The sequence below is a fragment of the Platalea leucorodia genome, assembly GCF_965183815.1.
Source record: "Platalea leucorodia genome assembly, chromosome: 26".
NCBI lineage: Eukaryota > Metazoa > Chordata > Aves > Pelecaniformes > Threskiornithidae > Platalea > Platalea leucorodia.
Window position 1 is genome coordinate 1,105,114 of NC_138848.1, and position 21,858 is coordinate 1,126,971.

Genomic DNA, 21,858 nt, shown 5'->3' on the forward strand with positions numbered 1-21,858 from the left:
TTGCTTCTCCTTTTTGGTTGTTTCTTGGGCAAGATTTTTGCTGTCTCGGCAGATTTGAACGCGTGGGTGACGCAATGAGTGCCGCAGCGCGTCCTTCCCGCCGGAAAGTCCTTGCGGTGGGTGGTGAATTCTTGTCTTGTGTCACCTCGCGGGGCTGGGAGAGCGTGGAGGGCGGCGGCCGAGGTTGGTCTGATTTTCACCGTGCTGGTGCTGCCCGCGCTGGGGACAGGGAGGGTTGGGGACGGTTGGGGACAGTTGGGTGTCAACAGGGAGGGTTGGGGACAGTGGGGACGGCGGGGATGCTTGGGGACACTTGGAGATCCATGGGGACAGTTGGACGTCAACGGGGATGGTTGAGGATGGTGGGGACAGTTGGGGACAACAGGGATGGTTGGGGACAGTTGGGCACAGTGGGGATGGTGGGGACAGTTGGGGACAACAGGGATGGTTGGGGATGGTTGGGGACAGTGGGGACAGCGGGGATGGTTGGGGACAGTTGGAGATCCAGGGGGACAGTTGGGGACAGTTGGACGTCAACAGGGATGGTTGAGGATGGTGGGGACAGTTGGGGACAACAGGGATGGTTGGGGACAGTTGGGCACAAGTGGGACAACGGGGATGGTTGGGGACAGTTGGGTGTCAACGGGGATGGTTGGGGACGGTGGGGACGGCGGGGATGCTTGGGGACAGTTGGGGATCCATGGGGAAGGTTGGGGACAGTTGGGCATCAACGGGGATGGTTGGGGATGGCTGGGGACAGTTGGGGACAACAGGGATGGCTGGGGACAGTTGGGGACGGTGGGGATGGTGGGGACAGTTGGCGACCACAGGGATGGCTGGGGATGGTTGGGGACAGTTGGGCACAAGTGGGACAATGGGGATGGTTGGGGACAGTTGGGTGTCAACGGGGAGGGTTGGGGATGGTGGGGACAGCGGGGATGGTTGGGGACAGTTGGAGATCCATGGGGACAGTTGGACGTCAACGGGGATGGTTGGGGTCGGGGACAGTTGGGGACAACAGGAATGGCTGGGGATGGGGATGGTTGGGGACAGTTGGGCACAAGTGGGACAGTGGGGATGGTTGGGGACAGTTGGGGACCACAGGGATGGCTGGGGACAGTTGGGCATCGACAGGGATGGTTGGGGACAGTTGGGGACAGCTGGGCACCACCCGTATGGATGGGGACGGTTGGGGACAGGGGGGCACAGTGGTGGTGGTTGGGGACAGTGGGGCAGAGCTGGGATGGTTGGGGACAATTGGGGACAGTGGGGCACCATGGTGAGGTTTGGGGACAATTGGGGACAGCGGGGATTTTGGGGACAGTTGGGGACAGCGGGGCACCACGGTGAAGGTTGGGGACAGTTGGGGACAGTTGGGGACAGCGGTGATGGTTGGGGACAATTGGGGACAGTGGGGATTTTGGGGACAATCGGGGACAGTTGGGGACAGCGGGGCACAGCGCTGCCGCGGAGGCCCCGCCCCTTTCCCCGCCCCTTTCCCCGCCCCCTCCCCCGCCGCCCCGCCCCTTCCCCAGGCGGCGGCGGCGCCGCTCGGGCGCCCCCTGGCGGCCGCGCCTGGCGCCTCCCGCCGCCGGGGCGCCGTGGGTGAGTGCGGGCCCGGTGCGGGCCCGGGGGGCGGCTGCGGGCCCGGGGGGGCCCGGCCCGGGGGCAGCGGGGCCGGGGAGGGCAGCGGGGCCGGAGCGGGGCCCGCGGGGCCGGGGCCGGGTGGGAAAGCGGGGCTCGGCGGGCCGGAGGCGGCCTGGTGCGGGGGGGGGGGGGCCTGGGGAGCCGGGCCTGGCGTGAGGGTCCTGAGGGCTGGGCCGGGGTGGGGGGGGTCCCAGGGGGCTGGGACGGGGTGGGGGGGTCTCAGGGGGCTGGGCCGGGGTGGGGGGGTCCCAGGGGGCTGGGATGGGGTGGGGGGGGTCTCAGGGGGCTGGGATGGAGTGGGGGGGGTCCCAGGGGGCTGGGATGGGGTGGGGGGGGTCCCATGGGGCTGGGACGGGGTGGGGGGGGGTCTCAGGGGGCTGGGATGGGGTGGGGGGGGTCCCAGGGGGCTGGGCCGGGGTGGGGGGGGTCCCAGGGGGCTGGGATGGGGTGGGGGGGTCCCAGGGGGCTGGAGTGGGGTGGGGGGGGGTCCCAGGGGGCTGGGCCGGGGTGGGGGGGGTCTCAGGGGGCTGGAGTGGGGTGGGGGGGGTCCCAAGGGGCTGGAGTGGGGGGGGGGGGTCCCAGGGGGCTGGGACGGTTTGTGGGGGGTCCCATGGGGCTGGGATGGGGTGGGGGGGGTCCCATGGGGCTTGGCTGGGTTGTGGGGGGTCCCATGGGGCTGGGATGGGGTGGGGGGGGCTCAGGGGGCTGGGATGGGTTGTGGGGGGTCTCAGGGGGCTGGGATGGGGGGCACAGGGGTCCCATGGGGCTGGGCCGGGTTGTGGGGGGCCCAATGGAGCTGGGATGGGGGGCACGGGGGTCCCAGGGGGCTGGGATGGGGTGGAGGGGGGTCCCAAGGGGCTGGGACGGGGTAGGGGGGTCTCAGGGGGCTCGGTTGGGGTGTACAGGGGTCCCAGGGGGCTGGGATGGGTGTGGGGGGTCCCAAGGGGCTGGGATGGGGGGCACAGGGGTCCCATGGGGCTGGGCTGGCTTGTGGGGGGTCCCAGGGGGCTGGGACGGGGTGGGGGGGCCTCAGGGGGCTGGGATGGGTTCTGGGGGGGGTCCCAGGGGGCTGGGACAGGGGGGCATGGAGGTCCCAGGGTGCTTGGCCGGGTTGTGGGGGGCCCCATGGGGCTGGGATGGGGGGCACGGGGGTCCCAGGGGGCTGGGACGGGTTGTGGGGGGGGTCCCATGGGGCTGGGATGGTTTGTGGGGGGTCCCAGGGGGCTGGGATGCGGTGAAGGGGGTCTCAGGGGGCTCGGTTGGGGTGCACAGGGGTCCCAGGGGGCTGGGATGGGTTGTGGGGGGTCCCAGGGGGCTGGGACAGGGTGGGGGGGGTCCCATGGGGCTGGACAAGGGTGTGTGGGGGTCCCCAGGGTCTGGGCTGGGGCATGGGGGGGGTCTCGGGGGGGCTCAGTTGGGGTGCACAGGGGTCCCAGGGGGCTGGGCTGGGGTGGGGGGGGTCCCAGGGGTCTGGTCAAGGTTGTGGGGGGTCCCCGGGGATCGGCCTGGGGTACGGGGGGTCCTGGGAACGTGTGGGATGCTGGGGGTCCCGGCGGGGGGCAAGGGGGCGGCTCTGGCGGTAGCGGAGCCCACCGGTGTCAGGGACGGCCGGGGCCACCAGGCTGGGCACAGGCCCCCACCTCACACCGGCCGCCGCCCCGGCACAGATCCTCGGCTCCGGAATCCGCCGCGGAGATGCCGCTAGAGAAGGAGGGCAGATCCCGACGCCGCGAGCGGGACCTTTCGCCTTCCCGATGGGATTGGGACTGCCCCGCCGCGCGACGCCGGCTGGAAGAGCTCTATTTCCGCGAGCAGGATTACATCGGAGCCGGCTCCGAGGACGTCCGCAACTTCTGGGCTTTCTTTGAGCGCCTCCGGCGTTTCCAGAGCCGGAGAACCGAACGCGAGCCGAGCCCCGGCCGCCACGACCGAGCAGAGCCCCCCGCCGCCGCCGCCGCCCGCCGCCTCGACCTCCCCCGCCGATACGACCCCCGCTACCGCATCAACCTCTCGGTGCTGAGCGCCGACGTGGAGGGGACGATCCGAGGCCGGCGAGGAGATTCCGGCGTACCCCAGGAACGCCTCGCCGAATTCCGCGCCGCTTTTTTACACTACCTGGACTTCACCCAAAAACAAAGCTTCGCCAAACTGGCCAAACTCCAACGGGAACGAGCGGCGCTTCCCATCTCCCAATACCGGGACCGGCTCCTGCGCGCCGTGGCTGAAAACCAAGTGGTGGTGATCGCCGGCGATACCGGCTGCGGTAAATCCACGCAGGTGCCCCAGTTCTTGCTGGCGGCCGGTTATAGCCACGTGGCTTGTACCCAACCTCGCCGTATCGCCTGCATCTCGCTGGCCAAACGGGTCGGCTTCGAGAGCTTGCACCAGTATGGAAACCAGGTGAGCTCCGCGGGCTGGCGACCGGCCGTTTCCCTGGCCGGTTTAGGGGTAACTGGGAGCTGCTGGGCGCTGCTGGTTTCTTCCCGCCCTGCTACTGGGTGCTACTGGGTGAAGGAAGGGGTTGTGGTGAACTGGGCTACGTCTGGCTGGCAACCGGTCACCAGCGCTGGTCCTCAGGGTTTAAATTTAGGGCCAATCCTGGTCAAAAAAGCGTTGAAAATATCGATATTCAAAAAAAAAGTGATGTTTTTATCGCTGCTCTGGGTGGAAATTGGCTGATGGTACTGAACTGGGAGGTGCTGCGGAGGGATAAGAGGTCTCTGGTTCAAAGCTGCGTCAAGGGAGGTTCAGGCTTGATATTAGGAAACGTTTTTTTGCCGAGAGGGTGCTCAGACACCTCGAGAGGCTTCCTGGGGGGTCGATGCCCCGCGCCTGTCGGCGTCGAAGAGAAAAACGCCCTTAACGACACGTTTTAGCTTTTGGTCGGGCAGTTGGAGTAGGAGATTGGCCCCTTCCGGCTGAAATATTCGGTTTTATTCGGTTTTATTCAATTTTCTTCTTTCTTTTCTTCTTCCTGCCGCAGGTGGGCTACCAGATCCGCTTCGAGAGCACCCGCTCGCCCGCCACCAAGATCGTCTTCCTGACGGAGGGGCTGCTGCTGCGGCAAGTGCAGCGGGAGCCGACGCTGCCCGGCTACCACGTCCTGATCGCCGACGAGGTTCACGAGCGGCATCTGCACAGCGATTTCCTCCTGGGGGTCCTGCGGCGCCTCCTTCCCGCTCGGCCGGACCTTAAGTTGGTGCTGATGTCGGCCACCATCAATATCCGCCTTTTTTCGGGGTACTTTGGGGGTGCCCCGGTGCTGCAGGTGCCGGGAAGGATCTTCCCCATCTCGGTGAGGACAGAGGGTGATTTTGGGGATGAATCCCGGCGCGGGATTTCTCGCTGGAGGCAGCGTCCTCCCTGTTTCTCCTCCTGCAGGTCATCTACCAACCCATCCCTAAGGAAGAAGCGCCTGCGGTTGGGAAATCGGGGAAATCGGAGCGCCTGGATCCCCTCCCGTACCTGCGGGTGCTGCAAGCCATCGACCACAAGTACCCGCCGGAGGAACGCGGGGACCTGCTGGTGTTCCTGAGCGGGGTGGCCGAGATCGGGGCGGTGCTGGAGGCGGCGCAGGCTTACGCCGAGCGCACCCAGCGCTGGATTGTGCTCCCCTTGCACAGCACCCTCTCCGTCGCGGAGCAGGACAAGGTGGGCGAGGGTTTGACCCTGAAATCGGGGCGGGATTCGGCACCGTGGCGAAAAATCCCAGAGCTCAGCCCGGCTGCGCCCTGATTGTGGGTGCTTTTGGGGCGCAACCGATGGGTGCAACCTGTATTTACCCTTTTCCTGCTCTGGGGGCGGCCGTGCTGACGTAGAACCATCGTTTCTCCTTCTTCAGGTGTTCGACGTTCCCCCTCCCGGCGTCCGTAAGTGCATCCTCTCCACCAACATCGCGGAGACCTCGGTGACGATCGACGGCGTGCGCTTCGTCCTGGATTCCGGTAAAAATCCTCCCGGCGTCCCTCTCCGCTGGGCGGGAAGGCTTTTCCCTCCCTCCTGCCTTGCCCTGAGGTTCTCCATCCCTCCTGCTCCCTCCAGGGAAGGTGAAGGAGATGAGCTACGACCCTCAGGGCAAACTTCAGCGCCTGCAGGAGTTCTGGATCAGCCGGGCGAGCGCCGAGCAGCGGAAGGGACGCGCTGGCAGGACCGGCCCCGGCGTCTGCTACCGGCTCTATGCCGAATCCGACTACGACGCCTTTTCCCCCTACCCCGTGCCGGAGATCCAGCGGGTAGCGCTCGATGCTCTGGTGCTCCAGGTAAAATCGGGCTTTCCTCCGCGGAGATTTGGGGAAATCCAAGCAGCCAAGACCAGGCTGCGGCTCGAGCGTCGGGGCGCGACGGTTCTTGGCGGGGCTTTGTAACCCTCCGGGCTCTTCGCGTCGTCGCCGGGCTCGTTCGACGTGCGTTTCTCTCTCAGTTAAAGAGCATGGGGTTGGGCGACCCCCGGACCTTCCCCTTCCTGGAGCCGCCTCCCTCGTCCAGCCTGGAGACGGCCGTGCGGTACCTGCGGGACCAGGGAGCCCTGGACGAGGCCGAAGATTTGACTCCCATCGGGAATTTGCTGGCCCAGCTGCCGGTGGACGTGGTGGTCGGTGAGTGATTCGGGGCCCCCCAATCGAAGCAGAGGTGACGGCGCGAGGAGTTGGTCTCCCCTGCCTTCACTGTCGTTGCCACGTAGGCAAGATGCTGGTCCTGGGCACGCTGTTTGGACTGGCCGAGCCCACCCTGACGGTGGCGGCGGCGCTGAGCGTGCAATCGCCCTTCCTGCGACCCGCTCACCCCAACCCCGACTGCGCCACGGCCCGACGGCCCCTGGAGAGCCCCCACGGCGACCCCCTGACGCTGCTCAACCTCTTCAACGAGTGGGTCCAGGTGGGATTCCTGCCGTCGCGGGGGCGATGAGGCACGTTTTGGGGTTCGGGGAGACTCTGTTTTGGGGTGGGGCGTGCTTGGATCCGTGCGGGAGGCTGCTGGGAGGCGGTGGGGGCTGATTTTGGGGCGCAGGGAGCGGTGGGAAGGACGGCCCGTCGCTGGTGGGGGCTGAGCCGTGCTGTCCCGGGGCAGGTGAAATCGGAGCGGAGCGGCAACTCTCGGAAATGGTGTCGGCGGCGAGGTTTGGAGGAGCATCGGCTTTACGAGGCCGCCAACCTGCGGCGCCAGTTTCAGGTGAGGGGGGACAGGATCCGGCCTCGGGATCCGGTGAAGGGGTTTGCCTTCGCTCCGGGGAGGGGATTGCTGGTGCGGAGGAGAGCTGAATTTGCCCGCGCGCCCCCAATTTGCCCATCTCCCGGCCGTGGGGGCTGAGCAACCCTCTCCCCATCACACCAGGAGCTTCTCCAAGACCACCAGCTGCTGGAGGAAGCCTCCAGCCAGCCCAGCGACAGCTACAGCCGGCAGAGCCGGCACCGGGAACGCCGCGAGCTGCACCGCCTGTGGCGTTCCCACGCGGAGACGGAGGGTCGGAAGCGCAAGGTGCTGCGGCTGCAGGACGGAGCGGACGGTTCCTCCGGCGAGGAGGACGACGGTGGCGGCACCCGCGGGAAAGGGGAGCGCAGCATCGATATCCAGGTGACCCTCGCATCCGTCTCCTCTCCTGGGAGGCAGGATCCGGCCATCCGGGCCCCTGACGCCCTTTCTCTCTCTGCAGGACGTCAAGTTTAAGCTTCGCCACAACGTGGAGGAGCTCCAGGCCGTATCCAGCTCAGCCCTCTCCTCCTCGCAGCTCGCCCTGCTCAAGCTGGTGCTGTGCAGGGGGCTTTACCCCCAGCTGGCCGTGCCCGACCAGCTCAACAGCGGCCGCAAGGACTCCGATCAGGTCCGTGTCCTCCCCGTGCCGGGGTCCCCGGCAGCCCCTTGCTCTCCCTCCGTGCTTATTTTGCTCTCGCTGCAGATTTTTCACACCAAAAACAAGCAGGGCGTCGTGCTTCATCCCACCTGCGTCTTCGCTACCAGCCCGGAGCTGCTCCACGCCAAGGAAGGACCGGAGCGCGGTGGGACCAAAGGTGGGACAACCCCAATCCCGAAGGAATTGGCTTTGCTTTCTCCCTGGCTTTTTCTGCGGCGGATGAAAGCGCTGCCGGCCTCGGGGGTTTGGCAAATTCTGGGGACGGGGAGAGGTTTGGGGTCCAGCTGAGGTGTCCCTCATTGTCCCTGCAGACCCCACGGAGGGGCTGAGCCGCCACCACCAGCTCCTCGCCTTTGTCTCGCTGCTGGAGACCAACAAACCCTACCTGGTGAACTGCCTCCGGGTACCAGCCCTACAGGTGAGCTCTTCGCTCTCCTCCTCTTCCTCTCCAAGCCCTCCGGGAACCTGCATCACCCCCAAACCGGTTGCATTTTGCTCCTCCAGGCTCTCCTGCTCTTCTCCCGTTCGCTGGACACCAGCGCGGACTGCGCCCGGCTGGTAGCGGATGGCTGGCTGGAGATCACCGTCCCCGATGCGGACTCTGCCCTGCGCCTGCTCTCCAAGGCCCTGCAGCTTCGCTCCGCCTGGGAAAAACTCCTCCATCAGCTGCTGGAAGGTCGGGGAGAGGAGTCGGGCTGCCGGCCGAGCTCCCGGGACGTATCCGTGCTCACCCGGGGGCTGCTGGAGTTCCTGCAGATGGAGGTGATGCGGCCCTGAGCGTGGTTTTAATCCATCTCCGGCGCCTCGCATCGCGTCGAAGGCTGAGAAAGGAGGACGAGGGGAGCTGGTGCAGCCCCCTGACAGCCCCGCGTCCTCTCGCAGGTGCCGTACCGCCTGCGCCAGCTCACCGGGCTGGAGAAACAGAACCTCTACATCGGTCCCCAAACCGTGGCTGCCGCTCCCCGGCTCCCGGGGCTCTTCCAGGGGACGGAGATGAAGCCCGACGAGGTGAAGGGCGGCCACAGGGTGACGGATTTTCTCACCTACAACTGCCTGGCGGTGAGTACCCCGCTCTCCCGCCCTGCCTGCTCTGCCTGTCACCCCCCCGGGGGAGTCCAAACATTCCCTTTGTATCCCGCAGACGGACACGGACCTCTACAGCGACTGCCTGCGGAGCTTCTGGACGTGTCCCCACTGCGATCTCCGCATGCCCTTCACCCCGCTGGAGCGCATCTGCCACGAAAACACTTGCCGACCCTCTGAGGGTGAGGCGTGCGTCCCCTCCCGGGGCTGCGACAAGGGACAATCGGGGAAAACCAACCTGGATTTTCCCTGCGGGGTGGCATCTCTGCTCCGTGGGCGGTGGCGAGCCCGGCTGTGCTTCCGCCGGCTTTTACGTGCGCCCCTCGAAATGCTACCGAGGGCCACGTTTTGGGGGTGCTTTGGGGGAAGAAAAAGCTCTTGCAGGGCTCTGGTTTCCTTCTGATCCTTGTTTTTCTCTGCTTTTTCCCACAGCCCCCCTGGAAGAAGCATCCGAAAGCTCGTCCAAAACCTCCGCCCTCCACAGATCCTACTACTGCGATCTTTGCCGGCAGGATTTCACCTTCACCCCCACGGAGATCCTTCGGCACAAGAAGCAGCACCAGTGACTGGGATGCTCGCCGGGATGCTCTCCCCAACCGGCGGCGGAGACGGTGCTGAGCACCACGCTGCTGGGGTCCCCCCCCATAACCAGGGGACCCCCGTAACGGGGCAAAGCCCCCCTACGCTGCTGCCTCCGTTACCCTCGGGTGAGTTTGACTGGATCCCGAAAGGAATTTGGTGGTTTAGGGGTCTCCTGGTGGCTCCTGCAGCCCATCACTGATGCTGTCAGTTGTCCTCGGGTAGCGGCAACCTGATTTCCCTCCTTTTTTTTAAAAAAAACCATGTAAATAAATAGGTTTTTGGAGAAAATCAGCACCCGGTTTGGTGTATGCAGCCGGGGGCTGCAGGACAAGGGATGTTTGTGGGGTCTCCTGCCTGCGACGCTGCCTGGCGCAGCACGGCCAGCGTGTGGCACTCCTATACCGGCCTCATCCCTGCCTCGTCTTTTCATAGAATCATAATTTTCGTGCTTTATCCCACGGGAAAAGCACCGGAGGAGCCCGCGCCAGGACTTTACCACCACCAGGACTCAAAAAACACCCCCCAACCCCCCCCCAAAATTCACAACAAGTGCCCTGAGCAGCCCTTTCGGAGGCCGCTCGCTCCCAACGCGGCGAGAAGACGCCGCCTTACCACGATTCAGAAATCGTGGCTGGCTCCTGACACTTTTTTTTTTGGGGGGGGCTGAAAACGCCTGGGGAAAAGCAAATCGGGAGCGGCTTGCGCCCACACACGCCCTGCGGAGGCAAATGCCGCGACGACAGGAACTTCTCAGCTGTCTAAACCCATTTTTAAAGGCATTAATTATCAGCCCGTGCCCTGCGTTAGGTTCAAGCAGGGTTATTAGCGGGGCCCCTTCTAATTAAAGCGATTTGATGGTATTTTTAGCTCTCTGGGATGTTGCATTTTATTCACCAGGCGAAGAAAATAATAAATAAGCGTGGTTTAACCGGCCTTGAGACGCTTTGGGGGAAGAAGCTGCTCCAAGAGCAAAGTTTCCCGGGATTTTAAATTTTTTTAAGCCCCGTGGTTTTCCGTAAGGAATTAATGATCGCCAGGGCTCGCCGTAAAATAGGTGGCAGAGGGGAAAAGAAAAAACGAGGATGCTGAGTGCTTCCTCGTCCCTTTTTTTTCTTTTTTTAAATTGATTTTCTTCCCCCTTCTTTGTTTTTTTTTCCCCTCCTTTCTCCTCCCAGCTCGCACCCTCTGCGCCTCACTGTTTGTCCTCCCCTTCTTGATTGGGTTTATCTGCAATTAATTACCGCTCGGGCGCAGGTAATTCCCGGCTGGCGGTGTCGTAGCGCTTGCAGAAATTAATTAAGCAGGCGATTTGCCGAGCCGGTGATGTGGTTGGGGAGGGGTGGAATTTAATTCGAGCTTTTAGTGCAGGCAGCTGCCTGTCCCTTTGCTCGCTTTCGGGGAGAGCCGGCTCCCCCGATTTAGCGGCGGGGGGGGTGATGCTCTTAACGAGTCCCTGTTGCCATGGCAGCGAGGCGGGATGGGAGATGCTCCTGCCATGGCAACAGGCATCAGCTGGCTTTGGCTTTGCTGGTTTCGGCTACGGGAGCCCCAATTCTTCGCCCTCCTTGTTAGGTTGCGCGGCGGAGGGTGACTTAAAGCCTGGCTGATGTTTCTGGAAGCCAAACGTCCGCGCCGCTCTGGTCCCGTATGTGTAAGATGCTCTGAAAACCTCCGGTTTTCCCCCAAAAAGCTGGGCTTTGCTTTCCAGGATGCTGACGGCGGTTTGGTCCCCGGTTCCCGCGCCACGGCGGGACGTTAGCTTCTCTCCGGCCCCACTAAATGCCACCTACAACCAACCCGGAGCCGCTCCTCAGCTTTCAATAAATCAAATTTCGTATTCTCACCTCCATAAGAAGAACCCAACAGCCCTCAGCAATAATCGTTAGGGCTCATAAAACAGAAACCAGCTCTGGCTGTTGAGCGTGCTCCTGAAGAAAACACGATATCGCTCTTGCCGTTAACGCACCGGCAAAGCCTTATTGCTTTTAAACTGAGCTTAGAGCAAATCGTTTACATAACAGAAAATTAAATAAGGCTGCCGCGGCCATAAAGAATTGGGATTAATTTACTTTACTAATGAAAGCCACAAATTCAAGTCTTACGCGAGGAAAATGTTGGGTTTTTAATGAACTCTTCCGAATTTCCATCCCTGTGGTAACCCTGGGATGTTCGGGATCAAATCGGACCACGCTCGTGCCCTGGTTTTGCTCGCTGGGGGTCCAAAGCCATCAGCTGGATGCTGGTGTAACCTCAGGGGGCTCAGTCCTGGGTCTGAGCCTGGTCGCCACCATCCTTTATGACCCAGATGATGGGGCAACCTCAGCCAGGGGTCCCGGTGGCCACCAGGTTGACCATCAGCAATCTATCCTCGCTGCGAAGGTTCGACCACGTCGCAGCGCTGCCTTAAAACCTGAGCTTTAACCTTGACTTTAAGTTGTTTAAAGCAGAAGACTTAATCATTTTATATAAAAAAGCTGCTGGAGATGCTGCTCTTCACCTTGTCTCTGCCCCTGAGAGCGAGACGCGGACGAACGGCTCTTGTAGTGGGTTGGGAACGGCCTTGCGTACCTGGCCGGTGCTCGTTACCGTTAATTAACCTTACAGCGACGGCTGGGTGAGCTTTAATTTTCAATCGGGACAATTAAACGGGCGGATCGAGGCGGGGGCTGGCGCACCGCGTGCCGTGCTCGTCCTCTTCGAGGCTGCTCCAGCGGAGCCGTCGGTGGTCCCCATCTCCCGGCCTTCGTGGCGCAGGGGAGGGGAAGGCTGAGAACAGGATTTTTGGAAGGATTTTGGGGGGAAATCCTGATTTTTTCATCTTTCTGGAGAAGGCTAGACCAAGAGCGAGGCTCTAATCCTCATAATTCCACCGTACGGCACCTGTAACAACGCCAGTAATGCCGCACTCCCACCCTGATGCACAAAACCTCCTTTCTCCCCGAGTTTTTTCTTGCTTTTTAATGATTGAAATAATTTTCTCTTCTGGCTAGATGTGGGATTTTGAGCTCGGTTGCCATGGCAGGAGCCTTTTCCCTTGCTGCCTGCTCTTTGCCCGCAGCCGGGCCGTCCCCGTCCTGCCCACGAAGCTCCTTTGAAGGTTGTTCCTGAGCGTCCGCCCCAAGCCGAGCCTCATCCTCAGACGGCACAAGTCCATCAGCACACGTTCCCACCAAGAAAACCATTTTCCCTTTTTATTTTCATCGACCAAACCTGATCTTAAAAGCTCCCCCCCCCCCGGGACGGAGACGATAATTTCCTACATCATGGAAGCCTGTACCAATGGCTAATTACCCTGCCGACTAATTACCTGCCTCTTTTCTTTCTAGGCTGAATTTCTGGTTGCCTTTACTGGATAAAAACAAGCCGGTAAGATCGAGATGGCCATTTCTTTGGGAACCAACAACCCTGCGTCAAACCGCCTCTTCCAACTCCTTTAATTAGCGATGGAAGAAGTCGGACGATCTCGAAAAGAAATCACAGGGGCCGAGCTCTCCCAAGGAAAGCTTAACGCTTAAATATTTATGTTTTTTTATTTAACAAGCAGATGAGATTTTTTTTCCTGTGCAAACGAGGGTTTTTTCCCAGCAACGGCGAGCAGAGAGGTTATATTTTTTTTTTTTTATTTAATCTCAATTTGTACACACCGAGCAATTATCCAGCCACCCTCTTCAACCCCGGTGAATGCCCTCATTTGTTCGTTGCAATTTTTTATTATTATTTTTATTATTATTATTATTTTCCCGGAGGCTGAGGCAAGCGCCTTAGCCTCTAATTGAAACCAACTGCGTGTTGTTTGGGAATAATTCAATGAATTGTTTGAGAGGTTAAGTGGGAACGGGGTGGTCTGTACCTATTAAAAATGAGCGGGGAGCAGGTAGGACGATGCCGGAGCTTGTCCGCACGCGGCGATGCTCTCCGGTGTGCCGGTTCCCTCTCAAAAAAGAGCATTTTTGGGCTCTTGAGCATCCGATTTAGCCGCAGGAATCCGTCTTCTCTTCTCCAGCCTTAAAATTCACAGCTGGCAGCCAGATTTATCAGTAGAAATCCATCTTTGCTTCTCCTCCAGCCTTAAAATTCACAGATTTACAAGCAAAAATTCGCCCCCCCCCCCCGCTGCCCTTTAGGTTGTGCGCACTGGGGAAGTGGATCATTAATAATTATATGATTAATAACCAACGAGCCAGCGCGGGGTGGAAATGCTGACTCAGCATCCACGTGAGATTGATGGTTGGATCCTAAGCCCGGCGTGGGATTTCTCCCCCTGGATGCAAAGTGCATCAGCGTCTGGTGAAATATTGATCCGAAGATGGGGAAAAAACCCTCTTCCAGCTGAATTCTGCCAATTTTGTGCCAGTAATGAAATGGAAGCAGGGAGATATATATATTTTTTTTAACTGAGATCTGAATAATTTCCAAAAGAAAAGGGATCGAAGTTATTTGCCCGTGGAAGATGCTCTCAAGAGGAAACTTCTCTGCTTCTTCCGCTCTCTTATGTGATACTTGACAATTATAAAGGTGTGAAATGCAATTATACGGGGAGGACGGGAGGCAAATAAATGTCACGTCAGCCCTGGGACTGCTCGACATCACTGCCGTGGCGAAGGGGGGTCCCAAGCCCGACCCAGGAGCCTTGCTCTTCCCCCACCCCGCTTATTCCATTCCCAAATCCGTTTGATTTGTCCACCCCGATACTTTCCCAGTGTGGGGTTTTTTTTGTTGCTAATAAAAATATATATGATAAAAGAATTTAATTAAATTATTGGCTAACGCCGCTCCTCGAGGGACCTTCTGGCTTTGGGCTTTTGGACGTTGTACAAGAGCCAGCCCAGGCGTCTCGTGCTGACTCGCAGCCTGCAGAGAGCAGCCTTTCCCTCCGTGATGGAAAGCTCCCCGCTTGCCTCTGCTTTCTATTAAAATTCCAAAAATCGGGCAAAGTCCAAGCATCCCGCTCCTTCCCTTACGCTGTGACCCACCACGGAGAGAAGGAGGCTCCCCAAAGGTCCCAAAATTGTCTTAGCGAGCAGAAAATATGGATTTCTTTTTTTCTTTCTCGATCCCTTCGGGTTCATGCTTTGCTTTGAGTAGGGTGGGAATAAAAAATCATGTTTTTAGGGGAAAGATTATCACGTTATCGTGTGAGGCCAGAACTTGGGACTTTATAAAGCATCCTGAGACCTACAACAAAACGATGAGATTTGGTTCCTGCTCATGATCTGCTCCTCAGGACTCGAGTGAGTGAGCCAAAAATCACATGAAACATGGCGCTTTGGGCTATTTATTGGTGAGCCATTCCTGCTGCCGCTGCCAGGACAACCTTTCAGGACCACCGTCTGCTGCCGGAGTCCCTCCTACCCCATAGACCCCGACGTGTCCTCAACCATCAGCAACGTCCTACCTGATCGGCAGCCAACGCAGCACCACGCACCCAACCCCTGGGATGGAAGAAGGCGTAGAGAAGCCGGACGAGGATGATGTGCTCATGAAGCTCAGAGAAGAAAGCAGGAGGTGACCACAGCTCCCTCAAAGGGAACTGAACTCGCCTCAACCCCAGGAGGACGCTTCGTTGTCCATAAGCGGCTCTCCCAGTTGAGTTGGCCAACTGGCCTTCCCTAAATTCACCCAGAGAAAGAATTGTCTCCCTGAGCAAGCCAGACCAACGCAGGGGAAGGTTATGAGTGGCTCAGCCCAACATAAAGGATAAAAATTCACCAACCAGCAAAATGAGCTTTGAGGAGAGCTGCAACCCACGTCTTCCCGTTGACTTGGGACGCCCAGCGTCGCGCTGGGGAGCATCTAGAGACCAGGGGATCGTGCTTGTATTGCGATTCAGCTGTATGTTGCAGTTGCTACGTTATATTGTGATTTTCAGTAGCGTGCCGGCTCGCTTTTCTAAACCAACCCCCCCCCAAGGTCAAATATCTTCAAATAAGTAAATTTAGCATTAAAACATTAAACCCTCGTGTAGAGTAGCTAAAGGAACCTGGTTGAAGAGCGCTGGACTTTGACAGGCGGCTGTTCAGCTCCGGTCCCAGGTGACGGAGATCCTGGGCGGTTTGGGACCGGGGTCCCCATGCTCCCGGCCACCCCGTGCATCCCTGCAATCCCACCCCATCCCATTTCCCACGCGCCCGGCGCCGGCACGTCGCAGCGCTGGGGATAGACGGCGGCGAGGCGATGCCAGCCTGTCAGGTGGTAATTTTATTCCTATTTTTTCTGCGTGACACGGACTCTCTGCCTGCTTGACAGCTCAGCTGTCTCCAAAGCGCCTGTTTATGCAGCTGGAGAAGGAGAGAAGACAAGCAGGTGGGGGAGCAGCTACTGCCAGCAGCAAAGCAGGAGCCAGAAAGAGCCGTATTTTATCACGCAGCCATGGATTCGCGCTCTCGCCTCTCCCCGTTGCATCCTCCGAAGGGTTGCACCAGCTCCCGGCATCCCCTTTGTGGAGCAAACGCTTTGCTGCAAAAACCTGCCTGATCCTTCCCCAAAACGGGGTCTTATTTTGCCAAAACGCCTTGGCCCTGAATGCAGAAATGCCACCTCCAAACTCATTACTAATTACTCGTTTATTGGGTGGGCTGGACCTTTGAAAGCAGCTGGGAGATGCGGAGAGAGCAGAACCTCAACGCAGCGATGACGTTGCCGTCCAAGAGGTCCCTGTCCCACCAGGATGGGGAGGAGGTCGTTTCACGGATGCGTTGTCATCCGCCCGCCCGCTGACTTCATCTGGTTCCAGCCTTTCTCCGGGGGCTGCCTCCCAAAATCCACTTTTGGTGCAAAAAGCAGCTTAGGAAAGACCTTGGGAGCTGAACACCCCCCCAAAAAAAGAGGAACGGAGGGAAAAAAAACAAAACCCAAACCATCGTTCCGGCTGTCACAGAGGAGGCTGCACGACCAAGCGCTGGATTCCTCTGGTGCCAGGGACAGTGACCAGAGGGGACAGGGATGCTCCAGCCTGAGGTTCATCCCTGCACCCCAGCATGGGGCTCTGCGGGACCCCCCCGAGCAAGGGCACCCCGGTTCCTCTGCAGACCACGAGCCGGAGGGGACCTGGGTGTCCCGACCCTGAAAGGAGCACCCGGAGGGCATCGTTTCCAGCTCCAGCGAGCTTTTCCTATTCAAAAAGCCAAAATCCATCCAAGAATCAGCCTTGCAAATTCTAAAATGCTGCTAGAACCACGTTTTCTTGGTTTTCCAAGACCCTTCATCGCTCGCCACCCCTCAACCCCCCCCTCTAGAAGCTTTTCTTTGCAGGGCTGGATCCTGCTCTCTCCGCTTCTCGCAGGATTTGGTTGCCCCTGCCTTGTGCCAGCTGCCCGTAACTCGCCGGCGAATCAATTCCCAGCTCTGCGCTGAGCGATCGTTAAGCCTCATTAGCCTTAAGCTTCCTTCTCTTGATTTCTGGTTATTGCCCGGGTAGGAAATCAACACCTCTGCGTGATGGAGACTCTGCTTTCCCTCTTAGGCTCGATCTCACCACCTCCTGAAGCTCTGCAGAAGCAAAGCGGGTAGAGGATCTTGGCTCCCCCCGGGGATGAAGCCCAGGAGACTCCGCTGGGAAGGTCACGAAGGAGCCAGAAATTAAAACGTGGCTCCCCAAAGCATCGCAGCCTTGAGCGTGAGGCCGTTCTCCCAGCTTGCATCGCCTGCCGTGGGACCTTTGCGTGCTTGCTCCTCTCTTGCTCCTTCTTGTGGGGCTTGCCTCGCAAAGTTTTTCCCGCTGCGAGTGTCCTCAACCAGCGACAATTCAAGTGGCACGGCTGCATAATTAATGCCGCTAATGAATAATGAAGCAAGTCTAATGTTGCATACATTTTTCATGGGAGAGCACGAAACGGGTTGGTTTTTAAATTACTCCTGCGGCCGAGCGGCGGTCGGGGATCGCCTGGGAGAGATGAAGGCCGCTAACGGCAGCGACGACCCTACGGTCCCCGGATGCTCATCCTGGAAGAAAAATACTTGGGAAAGGCTGAGCTCGCTGCAAAAATCCCACCTCCTGCGGCTGAGCAGCCGGGCTGAAATGAGATTGCTCTAAGTTATGCTATGGAAAACTAATTTACTTTCGGTAGGTGATGGAGAGGCACCAAACTGACGCTTCAGCCGGCGGATGTGCCAGCAGTTTCGAGTTATTTTTTTTTCCCTTTTCTTCCTCTAATCCATCTGCTCCGTGCATGATCGGAGAGGAGCCCGCTTATCGCCTGAACTTTGCTCGATGCGACGCGCAGCCGGGCTTGCAAAGGCGACGGGGGGGGGGGAGAGGCTTCCTTGGGGAAAGCCCACCCAAACTGGGGGACCTTGCTCGGCGATGCTCACCCGTGAAACGTGGGTTTTTGGCGATGCCTGAGCACGCGCTACCGCCCCTGCTCCCCTTTCTGCACCCCCTCTGCCCTCGAAGCAACGACGGGCAGGGGATGGTCCCCCCTTTGCTTTTGCACGGCGCCCCTTTTTCTGCACCCTGCTTTGGCCCTTGCAGATGCAAATAGCTTTTAGTGTCCCCTTTGACGAGCAAAAGGGGCTCCAACTGGGTACAAAATAATTCTGGGCAGCTTGAATTATTGCTATTTTTTTTTTTCTGACATTGCAAAATGAATAATTTCCTCCTCTCTCGCCCTCCATCACCCCAAATTACAATTTTTCCAGTGCATCTCCCATACCTCGTAGGAGCACAACTCTCTGCCCAAGACCAGCCTCAAGAAGCAAGCTGCAAGCTCTCGGTGCTGTTGTCCTCCTCGTCCCGCCTCTGAAACGCGCTGCCGCTATTGATCGCGCCGCCCGCCTCAGGGATTTCTTTTTGCAGCCCGGCGTCGGCAGGCGTATGTGATTGACGGGCCGGAGCTGGCTGATCTGCACTTGTGAAGCAAAACCGAGGGAGACTCTGCTTTCCCCTCCCTTGATTTCAATTACAGGAAATTTTTCTCCTCCGAGATGTCAAGGCTGCTTCTGGAGGACAGGATTTGCCTTTCAGCCCCCTCTCCATCACCCTCGCCTGGGAACAAACAGCGTAGTTACAGGCTCTTGGCAGCAGCCGACTGCTTCCCCAGCAATTAAAGGAGGGGGAAGATGGAGAGATTGTCCTCAAGGTCATGCTGGGTCTATGGGTGAAGAACTTTCTCACCACCCTCAAGAGCCCAGCAGGTCAGCGGTAGAAGTCCTTATCTCTTTGATTCAAGGACATTAGATATTTCTGGATGAGGACAGCCCACCCACCTTCTCCTCCGCTCCATCCGTGGAGGACAAGGACAGCCCACCCACCTTCTTCTCCGCTCCATCCATGGAGGACGAGGACAGCTCACCCACCTTCTCCTCCGCTCCGTCCGGGGAGGACGAGGACAGCCCACCCACCTTCTCCTCCGCTCCGTCCGTGGAGGACGAGGACAGCCCACCCACCTTCTCCTCCACTCCGTCCGTGGAGGACGAGGACAGCCCACCCACCTTCTCCTCCGCTCCGTCCGTGGAGGACGAGGACAGCCCACCCACCTTCTCCTCCGCTCCGTCCGCGGAGGATGAGGACAGCCCACCCACCTTCTCCTCCGCTCCATCCATGGAGGACGAGGACAGCTCACCCACCTTCTTCTCCGCTCCATCCGTGGAGGACGAGGACAGCCCACCCACCTTCTCCTCTGCTCCATCCGTGGAGGATGAGGACAGCTCACCCACCTTCTCCTCCGCTCCGTCCGGGGAGGACGAGGACAGCCCACCCACCTTCTTCTCCGCTCCATCCGTGGAGGATGAGGACAGCCCACCCACCTTCTCCTCCGCTCCATCCATGGAGGACGAGGACAGCCCACCCACCTTCTTCTCCGCTCCATCCCTGGAGGATGAGGACAGCCCACCCACCTTCTCTGCTCCATCCGTGGAGGACGAGGACAGCTCACCCACCTTCTCCTCTGCTCCATCCCTGGAGGATGAGGACAGCCCACCCACCTCCTCCGCTCCATCCGTGGAGGACGAGGACAGCCCACCCACCTTCTCCTCTGCTCCATCCGTGGAGGACGAGGACAGCTCACCCACCTTCTCTGCTCCATCCATGGAGGACGAGGACAGCCCACCCACCTCCTCCGCTCCATCCGTGGAGGACGAGGACAGCCCACCCACCTTCTCCTCCGCTCCATCCATGGAGGACGAGGACAGCCCACCCACCTTCTCCTCTGCTCCATCCATGGAGGACGAGGACAGCCCACCCACCTCCTCCGCTCCATCCGTGGAGGATGAGGACAGCCCACCCACCTTCTCCTCCGCTCCATCCGTGGAGGACGAGCACAGCCCAAAGCCCAGGGCGAGGCTATCCTGCAGATCACTCGTGCCTCATATATTAGTTTATATTCTCCTCCTGATAGTTTTGTGGAGCCCGGCTGCTGTCTGAATAATAATCACGGTAGAAATAAGGTAAGAGGAGGAAACAAGTCTGGGCGCAAAGCTGCCAAGCGCAGGCATGCATTTTTCATCGCTCTGACATGCCAAATTGAATGCCGCAGCTCGACAAACCCTAGCGAGAGGGAGAGAAGTTTGCATAACAGAAAACAAGCAAAACAAAAGTAGCGTGGTAAGCGGGGAGAGGGACTGACGACTTGAGCGAGACATCGCTCCTCGCTGCCTTTTCCAAACAAGCCGTCGGAGGTACAAACGAATCCACTGGCAATATTCCTCACGGTCTTGCAGAAAGCTCATTAGGAGGCTAACGAGGGGCCCAAGCCTGGAGGATAAAGCAAGAGCAATTACATATTCTCCCTGGTTTTTTTTTTTTTTTGAGGTGAAACCAGGAGAGCTGACACGCAGCAGCAGCCTCCAGACTTTTCCCCACCTTTCGTCAAAAATCTCCTTTTTTTTCGGCTTAACAAAAGCACCTTTTGCTACAAAAGGTCACGTAACTTCTGCAGCTGAGCACTGCGACGGCGCAAGGCTCGTATCAGCTCTCTGGTTTTCCCTGCCTCGCATGCAAAGTGAGGGTCATACGCCTCCCCTGTGAGCGATATGGCATTTATGCTCCTCTCCTTCTAGTGCTTTCACATCTCAAACCCATCCAATTTATGGAGATGACCCAGGAAAACCAATACCCGTCTCTGGCATTTATCAGTTTGCACGACAGAATCAAGCATCTTCCTGCTCCGGCAAAAGGGCAAACACCAAGTCGCTGATTAAAATCCTACAGTCTTTTCCACTGAAAAAACCCCAAGATTGAGTCCTTCAGGTCCTTCTACGTCCTGGTTCTTTGGGAGAACCTCCTCTCCTCCCCTTCCCCTCCTTCTCCTCGGTGCTACTGCAACAGAAAGGCGATACGGCAGCCGTTTACAGTCTGCCGTGGTCAGCGAGGGCGTCGAGTTGAAAACTGGAGAAGAAACTCCTGAAGTTCAACGAGGAGAAGTGCAAAGTTCTGCACCTGGGGAGGAACGACCCCAGGCACCGGTCTATGCTGGGGGTCACCCAGCTGGAAAGCAGCTCGGCAGAGAGGGACCCGAGGGTGCTGGTGGATGCCAAGTTGACCACGAGCTGCAAGGGACAACGGTGTCCTGGGCTGTGTTAGGCACTGGTGAGGACACATCTGCAGTACCGTGTCCAGTTCTGGGCTCCCCAGTACGAGAGAGACATGGCCATACTGGAGAGAGTCCAACAAGAGGCCATGGAGATGAAGAAGGGACTGGGTCTGCTCAGCCTGGAGAAGAGAAGGGTCGGGGGGATCTTATCAATGTATATAAATACCTGAAGGGAGGGTGCAACGAGGACGGAGCCGGGCTCTTCCCAGTGGTGCCCAGTGACAGGACCAAGAGGCAACGGGCAAACTGAAACGCAGGAGGTTGCCTCTGAACATCAAGAAACACTTTTTTACCCTGAGGGTGACCGAGCACTGGCACAGGTTGCCCAAGGAGGTGGTGGACTCTCCATCCTTGGAGACATTCAAAAGTGTTTAGACATGGTCCTGGGCAACCAGCTCTAGGTGGCCCTGGTTGGACCAGATGACCTCCAGAGGTCCCTTCCCACCTCAACAATGTTCTAATTCTGGATACATCAGCGGGCAGATTTTCAGAGGACCGAGGGTCGTACACGTCCCGCTACGCCAGACTCATCTTACATCTGCACAGCACCAACCTTGCCTCAAAAGCTCCTCTTAATAAAACCCGAGCATCCTGTAAGTCCAGCCTAAAAAACCCACCCGAGGTCATCGCACGCAGCACCGTGTTGTGAATTGCTTTGTTCAATAGGGAGAGACGGGGCCCTACCATGAAAGATCTTGGTTGGCACTCCGACACCTCCAGATATTTTATTGCTCTAAGCACGCCAGACTACGTCAGGTTAACGTGGGCTTCTCCGAGACAGCTTCGGATAAAGCTGTCACCTACGGCTGCATCATAAACTCATCTGCTTAATTGCCTTGTCATTAATACCAGCTCCTACATGCCACTGGTTTGAACGTCCCCCAAACCAGCTCGTTGCTGCAATGGTCTCCCTTACCGGTAGATACTGGTGAGGACTGGCAGTGCATCCCATGAAACGCAGGTGGGGTGGTCCTCCAAAAACGTGCTCAAACTGTGCGACCACAGCCTGCCTCCTGCAATAGCAAGGGCCTTCACGAAAGCTCCACACGCCTCAAATCATTTAATTTGCTTTTGCTTTGGCCTGGACTAAATAAGTCACCTAGCAGTCGGAGCTGGCTTTTCACGTCGTATACTTTTACATCTCTTAATCCTGCTGGGATCAAAAAATAT

The 21,858-nt window shown here is 58.8% G+C and overlaps 1 protein-coding gene across 2 annotated transcripts; it reads left to right on the top strand.

Annotated features, from left to right (window-relative positions):
- Positions 1-97: 97 nt before the first annotated feature.
- Positions 98-13,716, top strand: DHX34 (DExH-box helicase 34). Of its 2 annotated transcripts, none has more exons than XM_082333553.1 (18): positions 98-183; positions 3,315-4,047; positions 4,631-4,942; positions 5,029-5,298; positions 5,489-5,591; positions 5,689-5,906; positions 6,068-6,242; positions 6,329-6,522; positions 6,715-6,816; positions 6,979-7,218; positions 7,298-7,465; positions 7,541-7,652; positions 7,807-7,913; positions 8,000-8,257; positions 8,378-8,554; positions 8,637-8,760; positions 9,011-9,285; positions 12,487-13,716. In XM_082333553.1, the coding sequence occupies exons 2-17, from the start codon at positions 3,343-3,345 to the stop codon at positions 9,142-9,144; spliced, it is 3,399 nt and encodes a 1,132-aa protein (XP_082189679.1). In that variant the 5' UTR covers positions 98-183; positions 3,315-3,342; the 3' UTR covers positions 9,145-9,285; positions 12,487-13,716. The 2 variants fall into 2 exon arrangements, with proteins under 2 accessions (XP_082189679.1, XP_082189680.1); XM_082333554.1 differs by lacking the exon at positions 98-183 and adding an exon at positions 1,576-1,605.
- Positions 13,717-21,858: the final 8,142 nt, after the last annotated feature.